Source organism: Panthera tigris, chromosome A1 (genome assembly GCF_018350195.1).
Source record: "Panthera tigris isolate Pti1 chromosome A1, P.tigris_Pti1_mat1.1, whole genome shotgun sequence".
In the NCBI taxonomy this organism is placed as follows: domain Eukaryota; kingdom Metazoa; phylum Chordata; class Mammalia; order Carnivora; family Felidae; genus Panthera; species Panthera tigris.
This window is the reverse complement of record NC_056660.1, coordinates 79,952,243-79,974,326: the sequence shown is the minus strand read 5'-3', so window position 1 is coordinate 79,974,326 and position 22,084 is coordinate 79,952,243. Positions and strand designations below refer to the sequence as shown.

Here is a 22,084-nt window from a genome sequence, read left to right as displayed (position 1 = left end):
ACATGAGCATGCATACATACGTGTGCACACGCATACATGTAGACACATGTGTGCACAGATATGCATGCACCCGTATGCATACACACATGCACACATATACATGTATGCACATATGTACACACATTTGAATGCAGGTGCATGCACACACACATGCTCACACACACATTAAGCCCACAATGTCCGGATGAATGAGCCACACCTGCTCTGGAGAACACAAGTTTCCAAGGTAGAGGGCAGAGATTCTCCAAGACTAGGGGCTCGGTGGGCTGTAACCCCCACGGTTAGCACCCACTAGTCGTGTTCTGTCACAGAAGAGGGGCTGCGAGGAAGCTGTAGCAGACCACCCGGGGCCTCCCAGAAATGGGTGCCACCCCCCTCCTGGGCAGGTCCTGAGGCCCCGTGAGTCGGAGCGACAAGCCCACCCTGTCTTCTGAGAAAGGGCGCGGTGGCCTTGCCCGGCGAGGTGCTGTGAGGTGCCTGGACTCCGGCAGCGCTAACAAGCGGCACCACTGAGTGCTGGAAGCTTCCAGCGAATGTCTGCGCACTTCCCAGGTTGTCTCTGTCCGAAGGTAGAATGACAGCACTGACTACAATGACACAGAACAAGAAGCATTTAAAATACCTTTATTGTCTCATCATTGATGCTGTTTCCATCACACACTTCACAGCGGTTCGCCAGCTGGACCATTTCACTTGGGTGTTTCTGCCAACCTTCACTCTGCCTCCGTCGTGCACCTCAGTCCTCGGTTTCTTCATCTTCCATTATTGTCAGTGTTGCTGGATTTAAGATAAAGAAAGAGTGGATCTTTTGAATGGAATGCTCAGCCACGTCATGAGGTCTGTGAACACGCCAATTATATGCCATGTAAACAACGATTTACTCAAAGGCCAGTTTGGTCAGTGGGTCTGTGCTGCCTGCTCTGTTACCCAAGGAGAGCGTGGCTTCTGGTGGCTTCACTCTGCAGAAAGTGCCCTGAGAAGGTGACGCCCTGCCCTGCGGGAAAGACCACAGCTCAGACACGGCTCAGTCAGGGGCAAGGATCTGGATCCTAAAAGATGTTTCAGAAGACCTCTTCTCCCTGCCCTTCTGCTTCCCAACTGCTCCAGTAAAACCAAGTCTCCATGACTGACGGGTTAAGGAGAGACCCAGAGAGGGCGTGTCCCTGCAGATGCCACCTAAGGCAGAACTGACCATTTGGGACGCTTCCTTCTCTAACCCGGCCAGGTGCTCACCTGTGAAAAGCAACGATGGCCAGAGCCCCGGGAGAGACTTAATACATATACCAATGCCTGTGCTTCCTGCAGAACACCCCCCTGGGACCAGCAGCAGCAGACCATCAGGCCGTCACGGTAGCGGCCGGGTCCCCACACCACCGCCAGGACGTGCCCGGCACAGACGAGCTCCCTCAGTTGCACCCTGTGCGGGGACAGCCCTCCACCTCACCATCCTCTTCCTCCTCCTTGCTGTCCTTGCTCCTGTTCAACGGCTCCACACTCCCAGCCTTGGACCCCACCTGCTCGCCGGAGAGCGTCAATTCCACTTGATTGCTGGACATGGGTGACGGAAGCAGTTCCGTGCGGACTTCCTTTTCTCTCCTACTCTCCTGAACAACTCTAACGGGAAGAGACTCTTTGTTACAATCAGGGAAATTAAAGATGGAAAACTGAATGGGCCACTCAGTCCTCCACCAGGACGTCCCCCTCAAACAGGGTTCAGGGTTCAGGATCACGCTTTGCCTTAATAGCTCCCAGGTTAGTTTCCTATACAGGCTGCAAACACACAATTGTGTGTGGCATTCAGATTCCGGAGGGTGAGAACAGGGACCGGGCAGTATGACTGTGCAGAAAGACCACTCAGGATGTCACCGGGCACCAGAGGAGTTCCCACAGGAGGGGAATGGTTTTCCTTGCTGCGGGACAAAGTGACTTGACTAGTCTCACTGGCTTTTCTCCACGTCACAAGGGGGCTTGCGGTGGGGGTACCTTGGCCCCGAGTGGCAGTGAGGAATCCAGGCCTGCCTGTGGGCAGCTGCCAGTGGCCATGGCCTCGTGTCCTCCCCACCAAAAGGAGAGGGCAGATTCTCATCTACACCGTAACAGCAGACACCGGACAGGGTTCTCACGGGCAAACGGGGGCCGGCAGGGGGCTGACAGTGTGGGTGCTCCTTAAACGTTGGCATGGGCCGGGGGTGGGGGCTGCTGTTAGGAGCTCAGGCTCTGAGAGGATCCCCCACCTGCTCCCTAACGCCCTGCATCCTGCACCTTTTGCGGGTGAGTTCAGACAGGGAGAGACAACTGACCTGTAAATGATAGTGATGACAAAGGCCCCAGCAATGATCACGATCAAGGCAGAAAACACCTGCACGTAGACTGGAAAACAGTTTGTTACAAGTCAGTCCTGTCTCCGAGGTGGGCAGTACCCCTGCCCCTGCCCAGGCGGCCTCTCCTCTCCTCCAATCCTTCCCTGAGGACACTGCCACCGGCTCCACGCGGGCCATGAAAAGGACAGCTGAGGGCCGCCCATAAGACAGTGGTGCGGGCAGCTCCCTGGTCTCCTCCAGAAAAGCCCCTTTGCCGCCCATGATCTGGGCCTCCCTCCTCCAACTCCCAGGAACCTGTTTCTCCATCTTCAGGCGAGTTATCCCAAGGCTGCCGTACTAACAAGGGGCTCCACTGTCCCCACACTGCCCATGTCTTCCCTAGATGAGTCCACCGGAAGAGCCAAGGCCTCAAGGTGACTCTCGGAGGGGGCAGGCGGCCCCTGTGGCCATGGTCCCCAGCGCAGGAAAGCTCTGGGCCCCTTTTCACCCCCGTGGAAGCAGGCGCAGGTGAGGCCCAGCCTTCCCTTGGGGACCCTCCACCACAGGACCCTCTCCCACCCAGCTGGGATGGGCCTGTGGGTCTCCATGTCCCATAGAGCGGTCTCAGGCAGAGGGAGGTACTGTATCCGGGAGCCCTGGTGCCCACAAGCATGCCCCGGCGGGAGCCCTCCACCCAACACGGTCTCCGACAGGCAGAGGGAAGGGTCCAGGGGACTGGAGGGCAGAGCTGAGCTGAGCTGCCAGCAGGTAGCACACACACCGTTGTCACCACTGCCGCTTCTCTCGCTACTTTCACTCTTAAGGGACAGAGACCAGCCTCCTTGCAAACCCCACCCTGAGTGACAAGATGTGCTTCAAGTCTCTTACCTCCTCCCATAAACCGTTTTCACCCATCCTTAACTGGCAGGAATACTGCTGGACGCTGTGTCCTTGGGAGCAGCCTTCGTGTCCTGAGGCAGCTAGAAGAAAGCACCACTAACCAGTGGCTTAATGCAATAGCGAAGTACAGTGTCTGGGTTATGGAAGTGGAAATCCAAACTGGAGGTATCCCTCGAAGACTCTGGGAGGTCCTGCCTGCTTCTTCCATCTCCTGGTGGGCCCGGCGCCCCCGGGTGTCCTTGTCCTTGTAGATGCGTCCCCCGCTCTCTGCCTCGTCATCTTGGGGCATCTTCCCCACGTGACCCTGTCTTCATGTGGTGCTCCCCTGTGTGCGCTGCGTCTAACTCAGGCTCCTCTTGGAAGGACACCAGTCGTACTGGAATCAGGGCCTCTACTCCAGCGTGACCTCATCTTCACTGATCACATCTGCAAAGACCCTGTTTCTATGTAAGGTCACATTCACAGGTACCAGAGGTTTGAACTTCGGCAGATCACTTAGGGGAACACAGTTCAACCCACGACAGAAGGTTAAGCAGTATCTGCAGAGAAAGCTGCTTCCCAGGCGTGGGAGGGTGACTCCAGTGGGAATTATATTCTCTGGACTGAGCCAGAGGATCTCTGAGAACGGACGGGACCTCCGGGATCCTTTCCGTGGGGGCTGAAGTCAGAAAACTGAAGGGGGCTGAAGCCAAATGCTTAATTTTCTGATATTGATATGAGCTCAGTAGGGGATGGTCAGGCATAGGAAGGGTGCTCCGTGGTCAAGCGTGCATCAGAAAGAGGACGGAGGGGGTGGGGGGCTGGCCTGTGTGGTCACCAGCACACCACAGCACTGAACCAACTGGCGAGCTGCTTGTTGGAGGCTCTGTTCTAATCAGCCGGGGCTTCTCTCAGGGATGCCTTTCCCAGGGCAATGTGTTCACCTGAGTTCACCTCTCCATCCCCAGGGCTAGAACAACCAGCCTCTAAGATGGCCTGCGGGAGGGCTTGCCTCCTGTTATTCACACGCAGGTCAGTACAGACACCTCCATGGGGCAGAGATAGCATTACCTCTGAACCAGGGTGTAACTTCTAAGGCTAGGTCAGAGTGTCACTGTGGCTTCTACCCAGCTTTCTCAGGTCACTCGCTCTGGAAAGAGACAGTCATGTCATAAGGACAGGGAAGCAGACCTCATGGCATGGGAAAGGGGTTCCTGTTAACCGTCAGAACCACATGCCCGCAAAGGGAGCCACTTTGGAGAAGACCTTTCAGTTCCGGTCGGGCCCTCGGATGGATGAGTGGCCAAGCCCCACACCATCCAACTAAGCTTTTAAGCCGTCACTTTAGATCATTTAGACACAATTTAGGAATTGTGTCCCCCCACCCCCCAAGTGATCTGTTGGTCCAAACCTCTGGTACCTATGAATGTGACCTTATTTAGCTAAACTTTGAGCAATTTGTTCTGCAACAATAACTAACACAAGCGTGTAGGCAAAGGGCTTGGCTCAGAGAAAGTATACTTTGAGTGATGCGGAATGAACTGAATGCAAGGACCCAAGTGAACGAGCGAACCAGGACCTTTTAAGGGACAAGAAAGGAGCCCTCAAATTCTTGAATTCCAGGGAATATATGCTCCTCAGTGGATCCCTTACTTCATGGTGTAAATTTAGAATTTATGTGAGTGAAGCCGTTGAAGAGACACACGCACATGGACCATGTGTGAGTATTCAAGTCTCAGTATAGCTTCCGCATCTTTACAGGTGCAAGTATTTTTGGTCCTTGGCGTCAAGTTCCTGGAGGCAGAGACTGCATCTCCGTGACTGTCTCTGCACAGGAGCTGGCCAGCACACAATCTGTTATAAACGATATGTATGGTGTATCATAAACAAGATACTGTGATTGGTCACAGAGAAATGGCAGCAACTGAAGAAAGTATAATTTTCTTTCAGAAATCTCTTGGTAAGTTCGCCCCCAGATGCAGTTTAAAGTTTTGAAATCATCTGCATGACTCCCGTGAAGAAACAGAAGTCAAACACTTGGAAAAAAGTGACGTGTTAAATAACGTGCCCTAAAGACTAAAGAATGACAATAAGTCCTTCTCTCTGGATTCCCAATTTGTTCTCAAAGATCTGATGCTAATTTCCCAAGTTCATATTCTTAATAATACAGATTATGCCACAACACAATGTGCACTTCAAACCAGCCAATTTAAGAAGCTGGTGAAAGGTTTTCCTAACATAGAATTATGCGCACAAAGAACTCCCAATACCCTGTCACCGAATACTACAACTTACGCAGCACAAAGGCTCACTTGCCGTCTTGAATGAGAAAGATGTCAAGGAAATGAAAAATATCTTGAGGGCTCAGTGAGAACCCAGATGCAGGGCTCACTGCCCAGACTCTTCCCACAGACGGCCCAGCCTCTCGAGCCTGAAACAAGTTAGAAGTTAAGAAAAAGCCTCGCCCACGCAACTCCTGTATGAACAGTGCAAGGATGGAGAGAGGATGAACCCTTGCCTCCATGCAGAAACAATATCCTCACTTGTAGAACAGTGACGCCTCTTCCAGGACAAAAAATTCTTGAGACTTTGTGTTCTTTTCTGGGTTCCTTACAGACACTGGTAAATCAGGTGCTGTCAAGAACAAGGCTCATTCTGGGGCGCCTGGGTGGCTCAGTCGGTTAAGCGGCCGACTTCGGCTCAGGTCATGATCTCGCAGTCAGTGAATTCAAGCCCTGCATCCGGTTCTGTGCTGACAGCTCAGAGCCTGGAGCCTGTTTCAGATTCTGTGTCTCCCTCTCTCTGACTCTCCCCCTTTCATGCTCTGTCTCTATCTCAAAAATAAATAAATAAACGAAAAAACAAAACAAAACAAAAAAAAGAACAAGGCTCATTCTTCCTTCCCTTCTCCCGTGGCCTTCTGTTAAGTTTCTCAGGATCCACATAAGAGAGAAAACACGGGGTATCTGTCTTTCTCTGTATGACTTATTTCACTTAGCATCACGCTCTCCAGTTCCATCCACATTGCTACAAAAGGCCAGATTTCATTCTTTCTCATTGCCATGAAGTATAAAAAAAGTTAGAGCGGGAGAGAACCAAACCATAAGAAACTCTTAAAAACTGAGAATAAACTGAGGGTTGATGGGGGTCGGGGGGGGATGGGCACTGAGGAGGGCACCTGTTGGGATGAGCACTGCGTGTTGTATGGAAACCAATTTGACAATAAATTTCATATAAAAAAAACCCAAAAATTTAAAAAATGGGAAATAAAAAAAAGAATAAGGCTCATTCTTCATATGAGTTATGGGCATAAGTAATAATGTTAACATAAGCAACGGCTCAATTGCATACTAACAAGTACAAAATGGCCAACTCCTGCATAAAATGCTCCTGACAAGATGCTCAGGGGAGGGACAGATGGAAACAGAAGCGGCAGCAGCTTGAATCTATGTGCCCTTGCCAGCTGCAATCTCCCTTGAAGGATCCATTTCACCACCTTCTGCTGTTGGGGCCGTCTCCCTGGGGCAGGAGTGAACCAGGGTGACCACCAAAGACCATGACCGTGTGCGTGACCTCATCAGGGAACCAAACAGCTTCTGCACCTTCATACATAGAAGACTGAAAGAACACTTTCAAATGCCCTTTGGATGGGAAGGTCTCCTGCTTTTAGAAGCCCCAAATGGTAAACATCTCTGAAAAACCTCAGGAAGACATCAGAGCCTTCCAGGAAAGAGAACTCCACGATGGAAATGGAAGTGAGCCGGACCCTACTCGTCTGTGGCCCCCAAGTAGTGAGATGTGTGCAGCAGGCCACTGAGGCCACAGAAAGACAAAAAGATAACAAATGCAAACAGCAGCAGATGACAGCCAGACTGCCACCAGGGCCGTGGACTCTGCTCAGAGCAAGCCGCCAGACGGCAGGCCATCCTACGCTGGAAGACTGGGGCCCAGGCAGGGTTCTGCCCAAAGGTTGTGGGTTTATGATGAAAAGGCGGAGGGCAAACCCCTTTAGAGACAAAGTGCCGTGACTCCCTGCAGCTCTCACCACCTGCTTGTGTATGACTGGACCGGAGGTTCACTGAAGTCCAGAATTTCCAGTGTGACCTCAGGAATTAAAAAAAAAAAAAAAAACATGGCAGAAAAGAACCCCCCTCCCCCACCAGATCCTTCCTCCATAAAAACCAGTGAGAACATTGGCACCATTTGTCAGAATCTACTTTTTCGGAACTCGGAAACTTAACCAATCAAAAGCTTGCAGATGAACAGATGACGGTCACTAAGAACAGTGACCTGTGGACATTTTAACTTGCCCTATTCCCACTCCTGCTCACCTCTAATTCCATGCAAGTCTTGACCACATGACCACAGTCATGGCGACCACTAGCAGCCTGGCATCCCTGGAGGGAGCAGAGCAGGGCTGAAGATCCTTCAAAGTCCCAGGCCCAGAGCACCGTCATTACTTTGTCCACCTGCCACTTCACTAGAAGATCCCAATTGCAAGGTTGTCTCTGTTTGACCTGACTTGGAGCTAATTTAGTGTGAACAGCTTTCTCTCAGGCATTTGTTGAAAACAGAGGCAACTGTGGAAAATCATGGCAGCTAAAGTGGCCGAAAGCACTTGGGGGTAGACAACAGGTGGACCAGAAAGCTTAAAAGGAAAACCGGGGGAATTATCTGTCTGAAGGGGATTTGAAAAGCTGCGACATATTCCCTGGAATCTAGAAGGCAATGGGCATACTCAAGGCTGTGTACGTATGGAGGAAATGCCAGAGAAGGTCCTAGGCTCTCACTTCTGGCTGAACTCAAGGCTCTGTGTAAGCATGGAGTAAAGATTAAGGCACAGTTGAAAATTGGCTGACGGCTGAAGGTATGTCCCCAACACACACATAGAGCCCCTAAGCGAAGACTGTGAGACATTGTTTCCAAGCATCTCAGCAGATTTCTGTCATTAGCTGACCAGCAGACTAACAAGCAGAGTCTTCAATGGCTGCAGACCACAAAGAATACAGACTTTACTGAATTCATTCAGAAAAGTCATTAAACAACGCCAACAACTTTGGGGAGGTAGGAGAACACAGTTTTCAGAGGTGCCACATATTTCTAAATGTCTAGTTTTCAACAAAAAACATTAGATATGCAAAGAAACAAGTATGGCCACACACACACACCATCAGTAGAAACTGTCCTTGAGGAAGACCAGATGTTGGAATCACCAAACAAAGACTTTAAATTAGCCCCTTTAAATATGGTCAAAAGAGGGGCGCCTGGGTGGCTCAGTTGGTTGAGGGTCTGACTTCAGCTCAGGTCATGATCTCACAGTTCGTGAGTTTGAGCCCCGCTGTCTGTGCTGACAGCTCGGAGCCTGGAGCCTGCTTCAGATTCTGTGTCTCCCTCTCTCTCTGCCCTACCCCACTCATGGTCTGTCTGTCTCTCTCTCAAAAATAAATAAACATAAAAAAAATTTAAATATGGTCAAAAGACTGAAGGAAACCATATCTGAAGAGCTAAAGTATGAGAACGGTATCTCACCAAGTAGAAAGTACCAATACAGACACAGAAATTATTTTTTTAGAAAAGAACAAAATAGAAATTCTGGAATTGAGAATATGATACCAGAAATGAAAACATCACTAGAGGAGCTCAACAGATTGGGGTGGGCTAAAGAAAGAATCTGCAGACTTGAAGATAAATGAGTTGAGATTATCCAGTCCGAGTAACAGAAAATAGGATCAAGAAAAGCTCACAGAGCCTCAGAGACCTGTGGGGTGGACCAAATATGCACAATGAGAGGCCCAGAGGGAGTGGACAGACAGGAGAATGTCTGAAGAAATGGCAAAGTTTCCCACATTTAATGATGAGGATAAATTCAAAGACACATGGCAAACAGTCAAAAGAGAATCTTGGAAACAGCAGAAGAAACGTGCTTTATATAAAGAAGCCTCAAGACTAAAAGCAGATTCCTTGTCAGAAACCATGGAGGTCAGAAGGCTAAAAGATGAAATACTCTAAGTGTTGACACAGAAGGACTGCCAGTTAGGAATTTTATACACTGCAACTCTATCCTTCAAAAATGAAGGACAGATTAATACATCCCCAGATACACAAAAACAGAGATTTCATCACTAGCAGACCTGTCTTACAAAAAATGCTAAAGGGAGTCCTTCCAGATGAAAGGATAGGCTACTAGACAGTAACTCAAATCCACAGTTGTCATCAAGAGCACCACTAGATGCAGAAAAAGAATTTTATAAAATCCACCACCTTTCGTAATAAAAACCCTCCAGAGAGTAGGAAGAGAAGGGAACTTACTTGACCTGATAAATGGCCTCTAGTAAAACCCACGGCTACCAGCACATGTAATGATGAGATGCTGAAAACTCTTTCAAGATCAGGAACCAGAGAAGGATGTCCATTCTCACTGATGAATGGAATCAGTGAGTTTCTAGCCAGGGCAATTAAGCAAGAAAGTGAAATGAAACCAACTGTATTGAAAGAAAGAAGTGAAATGATCTCTATTTGCAGATGATATACTCTTATATCTAGAAGATCCTAAGTAATCAACTAAAAATGGGAAGTCATAAATGAACCCAAAATGTTGCAGGATACAAGATCAATATACAAAAGTCAATTATATTTCTGTATTCTAGCAAGCTTTCGATTTTCCTGTGTATATTCCTAGGGTTCTATATACAATCTGAAAACCAAACTAAGGAGATACATCCATTTACAACAACATCAGAGAGAATAAGATGCTTAGGAATAAATTTAACAAAAGAAACACAACTAGAAACTATAAAATACTGTTGAAAGAAAAGATCTAAATAAGTGGAAAGACATCCTTGTTCATGGATCAAAATTAACATTATTAAAATGGTAATACCCACCCCCAAGTTATCTATAGATTCAACACAAATATCCCTATCAAAATGTCAGATGGCATTTTTTTCAGAAATTGACAAGCTGATCCTAAATTAATATGGAAATACAAAGAATCCACAGTAACCAAAACAACCTTTAAAAAGAACAAAGTTGGAAGACTCATGCTTTTCAATTTCAACATTTATTATAAAGCTACATTAATCAAAATGGTATGATACCAGCTTAGTGGAATAAAACAATAGTCCAGAAATAAAACCCTCACATTTACGGGCAATTGATTTTCAACAAGGATGCCAAGCAATTCAACGGGGGAAAGAATGGTCTTTTCAACAAATGATGCTGGGACACCTGGATATCTATATGCAAAAGAATGAAGTTGGATCCCTGCCTCACAACACGTAAAAAAAATTAAAACTCAAAATGGACCAGAAACATGGATGCATAAGCTAAAACTATAAACTTCTTAGAAAATACCAGAGATGTAAATCTTTGTGACCTTGGATTAGACACTAATTTCTTAGCTAGGACACCAAAAGCACAAACAGCCAAAGAACAAACAAACAAACTAGGCATCGTCAAAACTAAGAAAGTTTGTGCTTCAAAGAGGCACTATCAAGAAGGTAAAAAGACCAAACAGATTGGGAGGAAGTAGGTGCAAATCACGTATCTGTTAAGGGTCTACTATCCAGAATATACAAAGAGCTCTTACAACCCCACAATAAACAGACAATCAACCCAGTTAAAAATCGGGCAAGGAGTCTGAATGGACTTTTCTTCAGAGAAGATATACAAATGGCCATAATAATGCATACGCAAACACACTCACCATGGTACTCATCAGGGAAACACCAATGAAAACCCCAGTGACCTACAACTCCACATCTACCATGATGGCTATAATCAAAAAGACAGACAACTAGTGCCGGCGAGGATGGGGAGAAACCGGAATCCTCGCGTACTGCTCTTGAGACTATCAAACAGTGCAGCACTTGGGAAAGTAGTTTGGCAGTTCCTTAACAAATGTTTTAAATATAGTTAACATAGGATCCAGCAATTCTGGTTCTAGGTAAACACACAAGGGAAGTGGAAACAGGTTCATGCAAAAACCTACACACAAATGTTCATAGTGGCATTATTCGTAATAGCTAAAAAGTGTAAGTCACCCAAATGTCCATTAAGTGATACAGGGGTAAACGAAATGTGACATGTCCATATACCGGAATGTTATTCAACCATACAAAAGCATAAAATGCTGACATGTGCTACAACACGGATGTGTTTCGAAAACATTGTGTGAAAGAAGCCAGATACACAAGGCACACACTGTAGGATTCCATTAATAGGAAATGTCTAGAAGAGGAAAACCCATAGAGGCCAATCGGTGGTTGCTGGGGGTTGGAGGTGGGGTGGGGAACGGGGAATGGGGATTGTCCAACTGATGAGTACAGGGTTTCTTCTGGGGATAATAAAAATGTTCTGGACGGGATAGTGGGGATTCAACTCTGTGAATATACCAAAAGCCAACGAACTGTGTACTTTAAAAGGGTAAATTTTATAGGAATTTGGTCTCAGCAAAGATAACAACCAAAAAAGAGATAATTCCAGTTGTTTCTATCTACAGGTTCAGGGGAAGGTGTGGGATCCTAGAGATGCCTGGGTCTCCCAGAGGCAGAGATCAGTAGTGAGGGTCTGGACCCAAGTCTTCCCAAGTCAAGATCTGGAAGATACATTGTCATCAGAAAATCTTCCCAGCTACTGATGGTGTTTCTCATGGCCTCTGACTGCGCCTCTTTCTGAGAAGCCAAACTTCCTCTTCTTTTGCCCCAAGTGCCAAATCTTCACCATAAAGCAAGACACAGGCTTCCCCTTGGCAAGCCAGGATCCCCCAATGGCTTTTGTTCTTGAGTCCTTTTGTCCAAAAGGTCACTTTCTTTTTGAAGGCGCTGGCTAGGCAGGATCCAGGTGGCCCCAGTGGGTCACTCTTTGGTAACAGTTACCAGTCACAATTGTTCCTGACTTGCTAGGCCTTCCCGTGTCCGGGAATGAGAGGAAAGTCCCCATGTCTGTCTCCAAGGGCTCAGCCTACCTGGGGCTCAGAGGAGGAAACAAGAAGAAACCTTCCCAGTTGTGTGGCACGAGTGTGCCTTTATCCACTGGGGACGGGGGACAGAGCAGAGTGGCCTGGGACACGCTGTCCCACAGCACCGGAGCTGCTGGGCGACCACGGCCGGCTGCCAGCTCCTCCTGCCTGCCGGCCCCTCCCCCTCTCCGACAGGGCCCTGAGCAGGCTGCCTCATTGCAGAGACTTGCTTGTCCATTCCCAGACACTCCTAGAGGCAACCATCCTCATTGCTGAAAGGGCCACAAACAGGGCAAGAAGACACATCAGTCGTCAAGTGGAATTTCTTGATGGGTTTGCAACTATTTAGAAAATTCTAGGGGCGGGGGTGCCTGGGTGGCTCAGTCGGTTGAGTGTCCAAGTCCTGATTTCAGCTCAGGTCATGATCTCACGGCTCTCGAGTTTGAGGCCCATGCCGGGCCCTGCACTGACAGCACGGAGCCTGCTTGGGATCCTTTCTCTCTCCCTCTCTCTCTGTCCCTCCCCCGCTTGTGCTTGTTCTCGCACTCTCTCAAAACAAATAGTAGAAACAAAGAAGAAAATTCTTGAGGCACAGAAGACCAAAGCTGTGAGGTGTGAGTAAACACCCACACTGCACCACTAGAGAGCCCTTCCCACAGGGGCCCTGCTATCACCCCCTCCACACCTGCCTCTCCCACCCAACTGTGACTCCCCCGTTTCCTTCCACCGTGTGCCTCCCTCACCACCTCCGGGAAGCGGGCCCTACCGAGGGTGGCGGCCTCTCCCTGCCCCCTCATCCCTGGAACCCCTGCCGGCCTGGTCTCCCCAGACACATCCCAGGCCCCAGGGGTCAGGATACACACCTCAGTGGGAGTCTGGTTTTGTTCTGACGGTGACAAGCCTGAGGAGAAGCCCCATCGGGGCTCGTCCTTGGCCCTCGTGCCCCGGCTGCAGGGCTCCAGCGCCCACGCTCAGCGGGTCTGATCTTGTGCACAGCTGGTGACCAGCACGCCCGGAACCAGCTGCTTCTGCACGCCCAGCGTGCCCAGGGTCCCAGAAGTACCCTCCCTAGTATCAGGTGGATTCCATCCGGGAGTGAATTTCCTCTGGTGGCTTTTCCCTCATTCACAGACCCTAAAACTGCTCTTCCCACCAAGGTGCCAAGCAGAGTGATGGGACCAGGGAACAACAGAGGCCCATCCAGCAGGAGGCGCCCGGGAGGGAGGCGGGCTTCCTGGGTACTTACTGGGAACCGCTTTTTCATAGCACACGCCTTTGTAGAAGCAGCACCCGAGTTCCTTGCACCGGTCTCTGGTGATGTTGTAGTCACATATGTTGTAGAGAGGAATGTCACACACTGCAAAGCACAGACGCACACAGCCGTTAGCACCAAGAACACAGCCGCAGCGGAGTTCTAAATACTCGTGCCTGGGAGGGGGCACCCGTGGGCTTGCACTGTGGGGTTTTGTTATGCTTTTAATTATGCATCCGACGAATCTCACTTTTACGCAAGGATCTAGAATGAGTTAGATTTCTGAACAAAACAATGTCAAGCTAACTGCACAGAATAATGCAGAGTCCCCTGCTGATTAAGGAGACAGAGCATCTCAGCAGAGTGCTTGCACACATCGGCACTCTGCAAAGCAAACAGAAAACAAAGATCTGATACAGCCAACGGATGTGGGGGGTTCAGGTTATAATGCGTAATTAATGCACATTTAAGCACATGTGAGTTAAAATTATCAACACAGGCTAAGGGGTGGTTCGGCATTTTAAAGTTGAATCAAAAGAACCAAGTGAAATGACAGTTTTGACCAAAAAAAAAAGAAAAAACTCAGAAGTGAACACACTGAACGTGCATGAGCAGATGGTGGGGACAGTGCTCAGCACAGCTCTGGCACCAATGGCTAACGCGTGTCCAGCTAGGAGGACGAGTGAGTCCCCTAACCGGCAGTCAGCAACATCTGCCCCAGACCCTGCTGGGGCTTCCAGTCCCGAGGGAAAGGGAGGAAGGGTCTCCGGCTGCTCCCTTGGGGCTGGTAAGCCTTTCAGGTGCAGGGGCTCCAGGGAAACCCACCGTCCCTCCTGCTCTTTTCTGAGACGTGCGTTTGGAATGTCACTGTGGACACAGCAGCACAGCCCAGACTTGTGGCAGGACCGGCAACACGAGGCCAGGCAGGGTCGGAGATGAGGAAGTCTGGCTGTCACCCTCCTGCCCCACTGCCCCCCACTACAGCCAGGCTTGCTGGGCGGGTGGGGCCGGCCTCCCCCGCCGCCTGCGGTCACCCAGCCCTCAGTCACCTGCCCAGGTCCACCTCAGATGGGGCCTGGGCTGCAGAGGGCCTGCCAGGCGCTCAGGCTGGCCACACGGTGCCCGCTGGTGGCTCCCACAGAATAGTCAGGGTGGCAGCAAACACCGGCTCCAGAGAGTTCCAGGAGACCCAAGACCGCACAGCTGCAAGGCAGAGCCCAGATCTCCCCTTTCCCACTGTCTCCATAGGACCCATTCGGCGGGTGCCCTTCACGGAGCCTAGGGGACATTCTCCACATAGCTCCATGACAGTGGAAGTTTATCTTGGTAAAAAGCACGGGGAGGGGAAACAATCCGTTCAGGCGTAACTTTGTTCATGACTGTCTCTTCAATGTTACTCCCCAGGTGAGAAAACACAGGTATGTGAGTTCCCATGCTGACCACTCGAATGGGATCGTTTGCCACAGCAGCTGGCCCCCGAGCGCACCCGCGCGGAAGCTCAGTGCCCCATTACGCCTGAGACCTCTGTGCCCACCCCCTCCTCCCCAGGACTGTTTTCTCTGCCTGCACCTCCCACAAGGTCCTGATGTGTTTCTGCAAAGGTGCCCAACACAAAGAGCTCATCCACATCTCCATCCCTGGCGTGACCCCTCCGCCCAGCCCACAACCCCCAAGAGACAGGGCAGGGGGCGGGTTAGTGAGGCTTTACTGAAGACATCCTGTAGCCCCGGACTGGCCAGCTAAAAGCATCAAAGGACAACCCACAGTCATGTGACCATTGGGCACCAGAAGCGGTGCCTTCAGCTGCCCTACCACACGCTGCTCGCTGGGAATGGTACCTGACACCTGACCTAGGGATGGGGCGGAAGCCAGATGGTTGGCATCTCCTTAGGCAGGGCCTGGATGCTAGGGCTGCACCCCGTGCTGCCCATGACATCCAGGGAACGCCAGGGCCCAGGTGAGAAAGGCAACGAGGAAGAGGGAGACGGCAGCCCTTGTGACGGCCAGGCCACTGGGCACCTCCAGTTTTGGAGAAACAGAGACTGGGGCAAAATAAAACACAAGGGAAGGGGGCCCAACATCCCTGGGGGAAGTGCCCTGTGCCTCATGAGGACCAGGTGCCTTGGGTCACAGCCAGGGAGGCGGGTCTGGCTTGGTTCTCCAAGCGTCCTCACGGGTCTTTCCTCTGCCATGCTTACGTGTCCTCTCACACACGCCCTCGTGCAGACGCGTCCTTGCCCGTGGTAACGCAAGGTGCCACCTGCCCACCTGCCTTCCCTCTCCACCAGCCCAGCCCCCATGCCTGCCCACCCCACCGGCCCATCTCCTACCTGCCCACTCCCTCTACCTGTTCACCTCCCACACCTCAGAGTAACACTTAACAGCCACGTCAATGTCCACAGAGGACGACAGAGACACTTGCATTCACCCCCAAAACTGGTGGAAGGGCAGTTTATGGTCAAAACGCAGGTGGATCACTGTGACCCAGGAGAGCAGGCCCCTCTTTCAGACTAGTGAGGACAGGGACAATGACCTCCCGCCCCCGAATGGCCAAGCCGCTCCAGCCACGCCTAGAGAAGGGGCACCTGGCCAGCCTCAGAACGGGGTGGGCACCAGGGCCCCCGGTCTCACCGCCCTGAATAGAGGCGAGATGGGCCACCCATGCCCCAGGCCCTGAGAGCGGACTGTCCTCCACACAGGCGCTTCCACCAGGAGACTCGGGGGGCACTCCAGGCCAGCCATCTCTGCCACCCACTCGGTGCCCCAGGTGCAGGCCACCTGCCTCCTCTGCACGGAGCCATGTTGATCAGAAACCACAGCCCCTCCCGTGAGCCCCCTTGGCCTGGTTTGGAGCCTGGGCCTGGACCCTGGGGCCTTGAGTGAGACCCACTGACCTTTGTCTCCCAGCTGCCCTGTGTGATGCAGCCCCCCCGAGACCGGCCCCCAAGGGCATCCTGAGGGCTTGGTCCTCAGTGGATTCCTTTCAGATGACGGGAGAAATGTGTCTCACGGAAGCTTGGCCGGCCTGGGACCCTCCCTCGTCAGGCCTGACTCCAAGCCAAATTAAAAAAAAAGAAGAAGAAAACCAAATTTCTTTTCCTTCCACTTTCCTATCTTCTGTTTGTCACTAAAGCAATGCACGGAGAAGGGATACCTGAGAAGTCAGCACGAGCGTGCACAGCAGGAACGGCCGTTCCCTCTCCTCACGTGGTCCCCCAGGGTCTCAGGCTTCCAGGACACCTACCTTGGGGCTCCCACTGACCGCAAGCCTTGCAGAAAGCCACATTTTAGCAGACTCCTTCAGCACCCAGTACCAGGGGTCCGAATGCAGACCCCAGGCACCAGGGAAGGGGGAGGAGGGCTTTACCGCGGAGAAACGTGTTCCCCTCACGAAAAAGTCACTCTCGCCATAACCACTTTGAGACAGAAGGTAAGTCTGACACCTCACAGTGAACCGGGTTTGACCCTAGAGCCCCGGGAGTTAAATGCGTTTCTTGTGAATGCCTCAGGTCCAGGAGCTTCCTTCTGCACGGAGAATTTTGAGAGAGGAGGCTGCACAGCCTTTTCCTGCGTTATTTTTGAAAGCACACGTTCCTTTGCCCCCTTCCCTGGCTCAAGCCGGTGACTAACCGCCATCACCTTGGGGTGGACCAGCCCCCACGGCGGTCTTGCCCTGTTACCTGCAAATTTCTTCAGGAGGTGAGAAGGGGATTTCTTTAATTCTGGTGCATATCTCATCGTAGCAGCTGACGGAGACGCGGGGTCGAGGGAACCTGGGGGAGACAACAGGTCAGCCCAGGTGGGACCTCGCCGGGGGCTGGCGGCCGTGGTCAGTCTAGTGACAGGGGTGGGGCTGGGCAGAGCGGACCCCGGTCTCACCTGGCAACCACGTCCCCCGCTGAGCCCGCTCAGCCACACGGTCCCACAGTTCCACTTCAAGTGGACAACTTTGGATCCAACAAACTTGCACCTCCTCCCTCCACCGCTCCCACCAGTGGGACCTAGCTCCACTGGTGGGCCCGCCCTGCCCGCTGTGATGTCACACAGACCCATGACATCACAGAGGGAGCACGGTGGTGATGTTGGCAGCTGTAAGGTGGAGGGACTCTCACATGGTCGAGGAGTGCAAGGACCCCAAGTGCAAGGGGTGGGGCTTTGAACACCACCAAGACCCCCTTCTGCGTGACACCCAGGCCTGGCTTCTGAACCACAGGTTTGCATCCTGCCGGCACTCCTGGATCCTCCTTCTTGGGGTGTCCACATTTGCTGAGATAAACCCCCCACCTCTGGGATGTGTAGCCCATGGAAGGAGACAGACCACGTCAGATCAGACGTGTTACAGAGAAAAAGACAGCAGAGCGCAGTCAGGACTGATTTTCTGCTTACACAGGGTAAGCGGGTGGCCTCGGGCTTATGTGGTGTCTGAAGAGTTTTGGGAGAAGTGAGGGAGAGTGTGCAAAAGCTTGAAGAAGCAGCAAGTGAAGTCCACGGGGTGAGGCACCCCTGGCCAATCTGAGAAACCAGGAGGCTGTGCACTTAGGGACCTAAAGACCCAAATGGACAAATCTAGCTGGGGCTGAGGTCCCATGGTGGGGTGGAAAGCCATCTGAGTGCCTTGGAGAAGGAACCTGCTGGGGCCACAGGACCTCCATGAGGCCCGGGAGGTGGGAGTTCGGGAAGAGTGGGAGAGAAGGGGAGGCCTGTGCCCAGCCCAGAGAAGTGAGACCAGCGATGAGGCCCAGGTGACCGTCCTGTCCCTGTCCCACACCTGGAGTGAGGAGCAGGGACCCACTGGGGAGGGCTGGGTGCTAGCAGATGGCAGGTGGGAAGGAAGCCCTAGGACATGGCAGGAGGGTCATGGAGGCCACAAACAGCCAGCCCTGTGAGGTTAGGGAGCCGTGCTGGCTGAGCCCGGGGCAGTGAACCAGAAGGGAGGGGGTCAGGGAAGCATCGTGCTGGGACCTGTCCCATTGTGACCCCAAGAGCAGTGGCTAGGGAGTGTCAAGGCCCCAGCCGGAGGGAGACCTGGGAGAGGGCAAACCATGACCACCAGGCCGCCACAGAGCATGGGATGGACCTAGGAGCACGAGGGCGGCAGGGAGAAGGCCTCAGCAAGGAGACCAGCCCCCCAGCGAGAGCAGCCTGGAGAGCAGGGGGTCTGTGGTGAGCCCGTGGGGTTACACCAGGCGGGTGCAGGCTTTGGTCCCCCTCCTTGTAAGTTTTCTCATCTGTAACACGAGGGTCAGGACCCAGTGACCGATGCGTAGCTGATGCCCAGTGAACAGTAGTGCCCACATCTGGGGTCCTGAGGGTCAGGCAGGGCTTCTGGCAGCCCACACGCTAGCCCATCACCCCCCACGTGTAATTCACGTACCGCACGCTTCACCCACTTGCAGTGGGCGTATTCACAGTTTGCAACCATCACCACCCACGTGAGAATGGTTCCATCAGCTCAGGAAGGCTCCCTCTCCCCCCAGGCTCCACCTCCTGTCTGCAAGGTCTGCCTCTGCAGGTTTCCTACCGACAGAAGCACAGAGCACATGGTTGTGGGTGTGTGTCTTTCACTCACAGGGTTTCAAGCTTCATCCAGGGAACGGTGTGCCTCAGCACTTGGTCCTCTGGCGGCTGAACAGTGTGGATGGAGCTCATTTGCTTAGCCGAGTATCGGCTACGACATGTGCAGCCGTGGAGGGCACAGGCTGGGCAAAGGGAGCAGCCAGCATGGCCTGCGTTGCCCGTTACCCCGAGTCCTGTTTCCCCGGGATAAGTAGTGACCGCCCTTAACAGATTTTATTCTAGTTAAGAGAAAGACACTTGCTGTTGTCAACTGTGAGGTCTTCCCGTGGGACAATGTGGGTGTTGTCCTGGGTTTTCTGACATAGGAAAAGTACTGTGGGGGCCCATTATGACTTCCACAAGAACTTCAACTACTAGCCTTTTACAAACGCTCTAATGGGATTTGGTTAACCTACGACAGCAGCATCACTCCAGCCCCACCTCTGAAGAGGCCAGTGCCTCAGACAGATGCCACCAACCTGGGGGGGCGTAAAGACTGGGCAGGGGAGGTGTGTAGCACTGTGGGAATGGGGCGGGGGGGGGGTGGTTAGGACAGGATCCAAGTCAGCTCAGCTGGGTGGGCACGGGCACTCTGGGAATCCTCCTCGAGGGCAGGGGGAGCCAGGACCACTGAGGGAGCAGCAGCCCTGCCACACTGTGCATCACTTGTGGGCAAGGACAGGGAGTGGGGACAGAGCCCAACAGGATCTCCTGAGAGGTCTATCCGCCCAGGGGAAAGAGAAACAGGCTGGTGGCCAAAAAGGAAACTGCACAACTAAAGCAGCTCTGTAAAAGCATGTGTAAAACACAAACGATGCAATTGGCTGTGTTTACGAAGGAAGCAGGGCTTCCCTGGGGACTGAAGGGCCAGAAGGGAGGGTCCCCTGGCCTCTCCTCCCAACTGCTCTCCAGACACGATGACGGCAAGGCCAGGGGACCACGGTACAGGGAATGGCAAGTAGTCTCAGGGGGCCCTGACTGTTGACTCTCCTCTTCTGTAAGCTTGACTGGCTCCATACGAGAAAGCCTCAGGCACAGCAATCAATGTGTGTCTCGTGACTGACAGCACCGAGCTGAGACCAGTTCTCCCCTGCTACTGGACATGAAGCAGATGCCAGACACCCACAGAACCACGCACGAGGCCACCAGCCTGCTGGCTACCTGCACCCCCACCCCCACCCCAGGCACTGCACTCCAAGACTTGGGGCCCTCAGAGCACCAACCAGTGCCCGGAGCACTGCCTCAGCAATTGTCCCCTCTGCCCGGAGCCGGGCTGGACGCCTCGCACCAGCACCCAGGAGCTAGAGAGACAGGCAGCCTGCCCGACCCAGTCGGGGCCAGGCACCTTTGCTTTGCGGAATTGCAGGGGGAAAAGCAGAGCCAGAGAGGAGGTCCTGGGGGGACACTGAGGCCAGCTCCACTTGCTTTATGAGCCAGTGGCCAGCGGGTGTGCACTGCCACAACTGCCTTTCTGAGGAGTCCATGGGGAGTCCACGGCATGGGTGTGTGCACACCAGTACCGAGGGAAAGGCTGCAGGCAGCATTCAGACCGAGACTCCTTTTTTCGAAAAACTAGAAGTGCAGTATCGTTAAGAACGTTACTTCTAAAATGTTTTCTGGGACTCTGGCAAATTCCATCAAAATTAAAACACACATTTCTAGAAATAAATCGTACAGCAATACCTACCTGGTTGCATACAGGATACTCGCCGGAGCCTCTGCAATACCAACTGCCCCCCCCCCGCCCCCCTAGCACTGAAATAACCTGATGCTTTCCACCAGTGGGATATTATGCGGCTGCCCGTACTCCCCAAAATGGACAGATACTGGGGATTCGTTACCCACAAAAGGCAGTCCCAGCAAAAGGCATAAAAGTTCTGTACTCTGAAAGTTTCGAGTTTTCTTTTTCCTACCTAGGTCTTTACTACACCTGCAAGTTTTTATGATGTGGTACCAGAAGCCACTATTTTCCCACATGGATTTAAGAAAAAGGCCAGTTAGAGAACACAACGTGCTCTCATTGCAGGGAACAAAATCGCACAAACACCACAGGTTTGCCTCTGCCCAAAAGAACCCATCACACTGGTTACCTTCGTGGAAGCAGGTGAGAGTATCGGGAGAGGGGCTGCGCACTTCTTACCTCGTGCCCCCTGCGTCTCTCCCCACGCAGGGACTTCATAAAGACCAGCAAGTATATACAAGTGCCCCGGGAAGAAAAACTTGAATTAGAGATACCAGCGCAGCTCATTTACAATGCAAATCAACACAAGGGACTTTCTCAAGGTCCCATCTCAGCCTGAAAAACTGGAAATCCTCCAAACTCTGGACACCACGTTGGTGGCCGGGCACCCCAGGGGGCCGTGGCCGTGTGCCTCGCCCGGCACACGGACCCCCCTGGGCGGTGGCTACTTCACCTAGTCCTCACACCCCATGTCCAGTGCAGATGGCCAGGCTCCCGGCCACCACTCTTGGCTGCAGTGTGTCAGGTTCAGGGCTGTGGTGGTGGCCTGCCCTCTGAGGGGCCGGGGGAGTATCAGAGCGCCAAAGAAATTGGGAGCTAACAGGCGATGCAAGTTATACCAGCACCAAGAAAAACCGGTCTTTCTGCAGGACACGTGCCATCACTGGTCTCCCTAGAACCTGGGAGAAAGAGGACAAAGTAGGGTTTACCAAGTCACCTGACAAAGTTTTCACAGACCGTGGTGATGGAGATGTGCACGGCTCACCTCCTCGGATTAAGGGTAGGAGCTCGGAGAGGGAGCCAGCAGCATCAGGGGGCGTTCGACCTGCTCCCGGAGTGCCTGTCTTCCTGGAACATGGGCTCCAGCCACTCGCCTGGATGGAGTGGCCACCAGGATGAAGGGTCTGGGCAGGGCAAGACTCACAAGCACACGAGCAACTTGCTTCTGTTGCCTTTGTCCACAGGCCACCAGTGTGAGGACCCCCAGGAACCCCGAGACACACTTTCCCCCCATTCCACCCACGAGAGGGGATCACCGAGCCCCTTCCAGGATGAAAAGTCCTTCTACAGACAGAAAGGCCGTGCTTCATGGTGCTTTTCCTTCCCCTTCCTTCCCCACAACCTTCCTTTTCCTAACAGGACTTTTCTTCAAATATTCCCAAGCCACCAGTTTTAAG

At 52.3% G+C, this 22,084-nt stretch overlaps 1 protein-coding gene and 1 long non-coding RNA gene across 3 annotated transcripts; one reads left to right on the top strand and one right to left on the bottom strand.

Moving 5' to 3' along the window:
• Window positions 1–607: 607 nt before the first annotated feature.
• On the bottom strand, window positions 608–19,103 carry TEX29 (testis expressed 29). 2 transcript variants are annotated; one of them, XM_042980263.1, is made up of 6 exons: window positions 18,960–19,103; window positions 17,071–17,163; window positions 13,385–13,495; window positions 2,301–2,370; window positions 1,445–1,614; window positions 608–777 (listed from the first exon to the last, which is right to left on the bottom strand). In XM_042980263.1, exons 2-6 carry the CDS (start codon window positions 17,126–17,128, stop codon window positions 737–739), a joined length of 450 nt encoding a protein of 149 aa, XP_042836197.1. In that variant the 5' UTR covers window positions 17,129–17,163; window positions 18,960–19,103; the 3' UTR covers window positions 608–736. The 2 variants fall into 2 exon arrangements, with proteins under 2 accessions (XP_042836197.1, XP_007075349.1); XM_007075287.3 differs by lacking the exon at window positions 18,960–19,103 and adding an exon at window positions 17,270–17,428.
• Window positions 17,455–20,836, top strand: LOC102952209. Its single transcript, XR_006215408.1, has 2 exons — window positions 17,455–17,781; window positions 19,949–20,836. It is a non-coding gene; the product is annotated as an uncharacterized LOC102952209 (long non-coding RNA).
• Window positions 20,837–22,084: the final 1,248 nt, after the last annotated feature.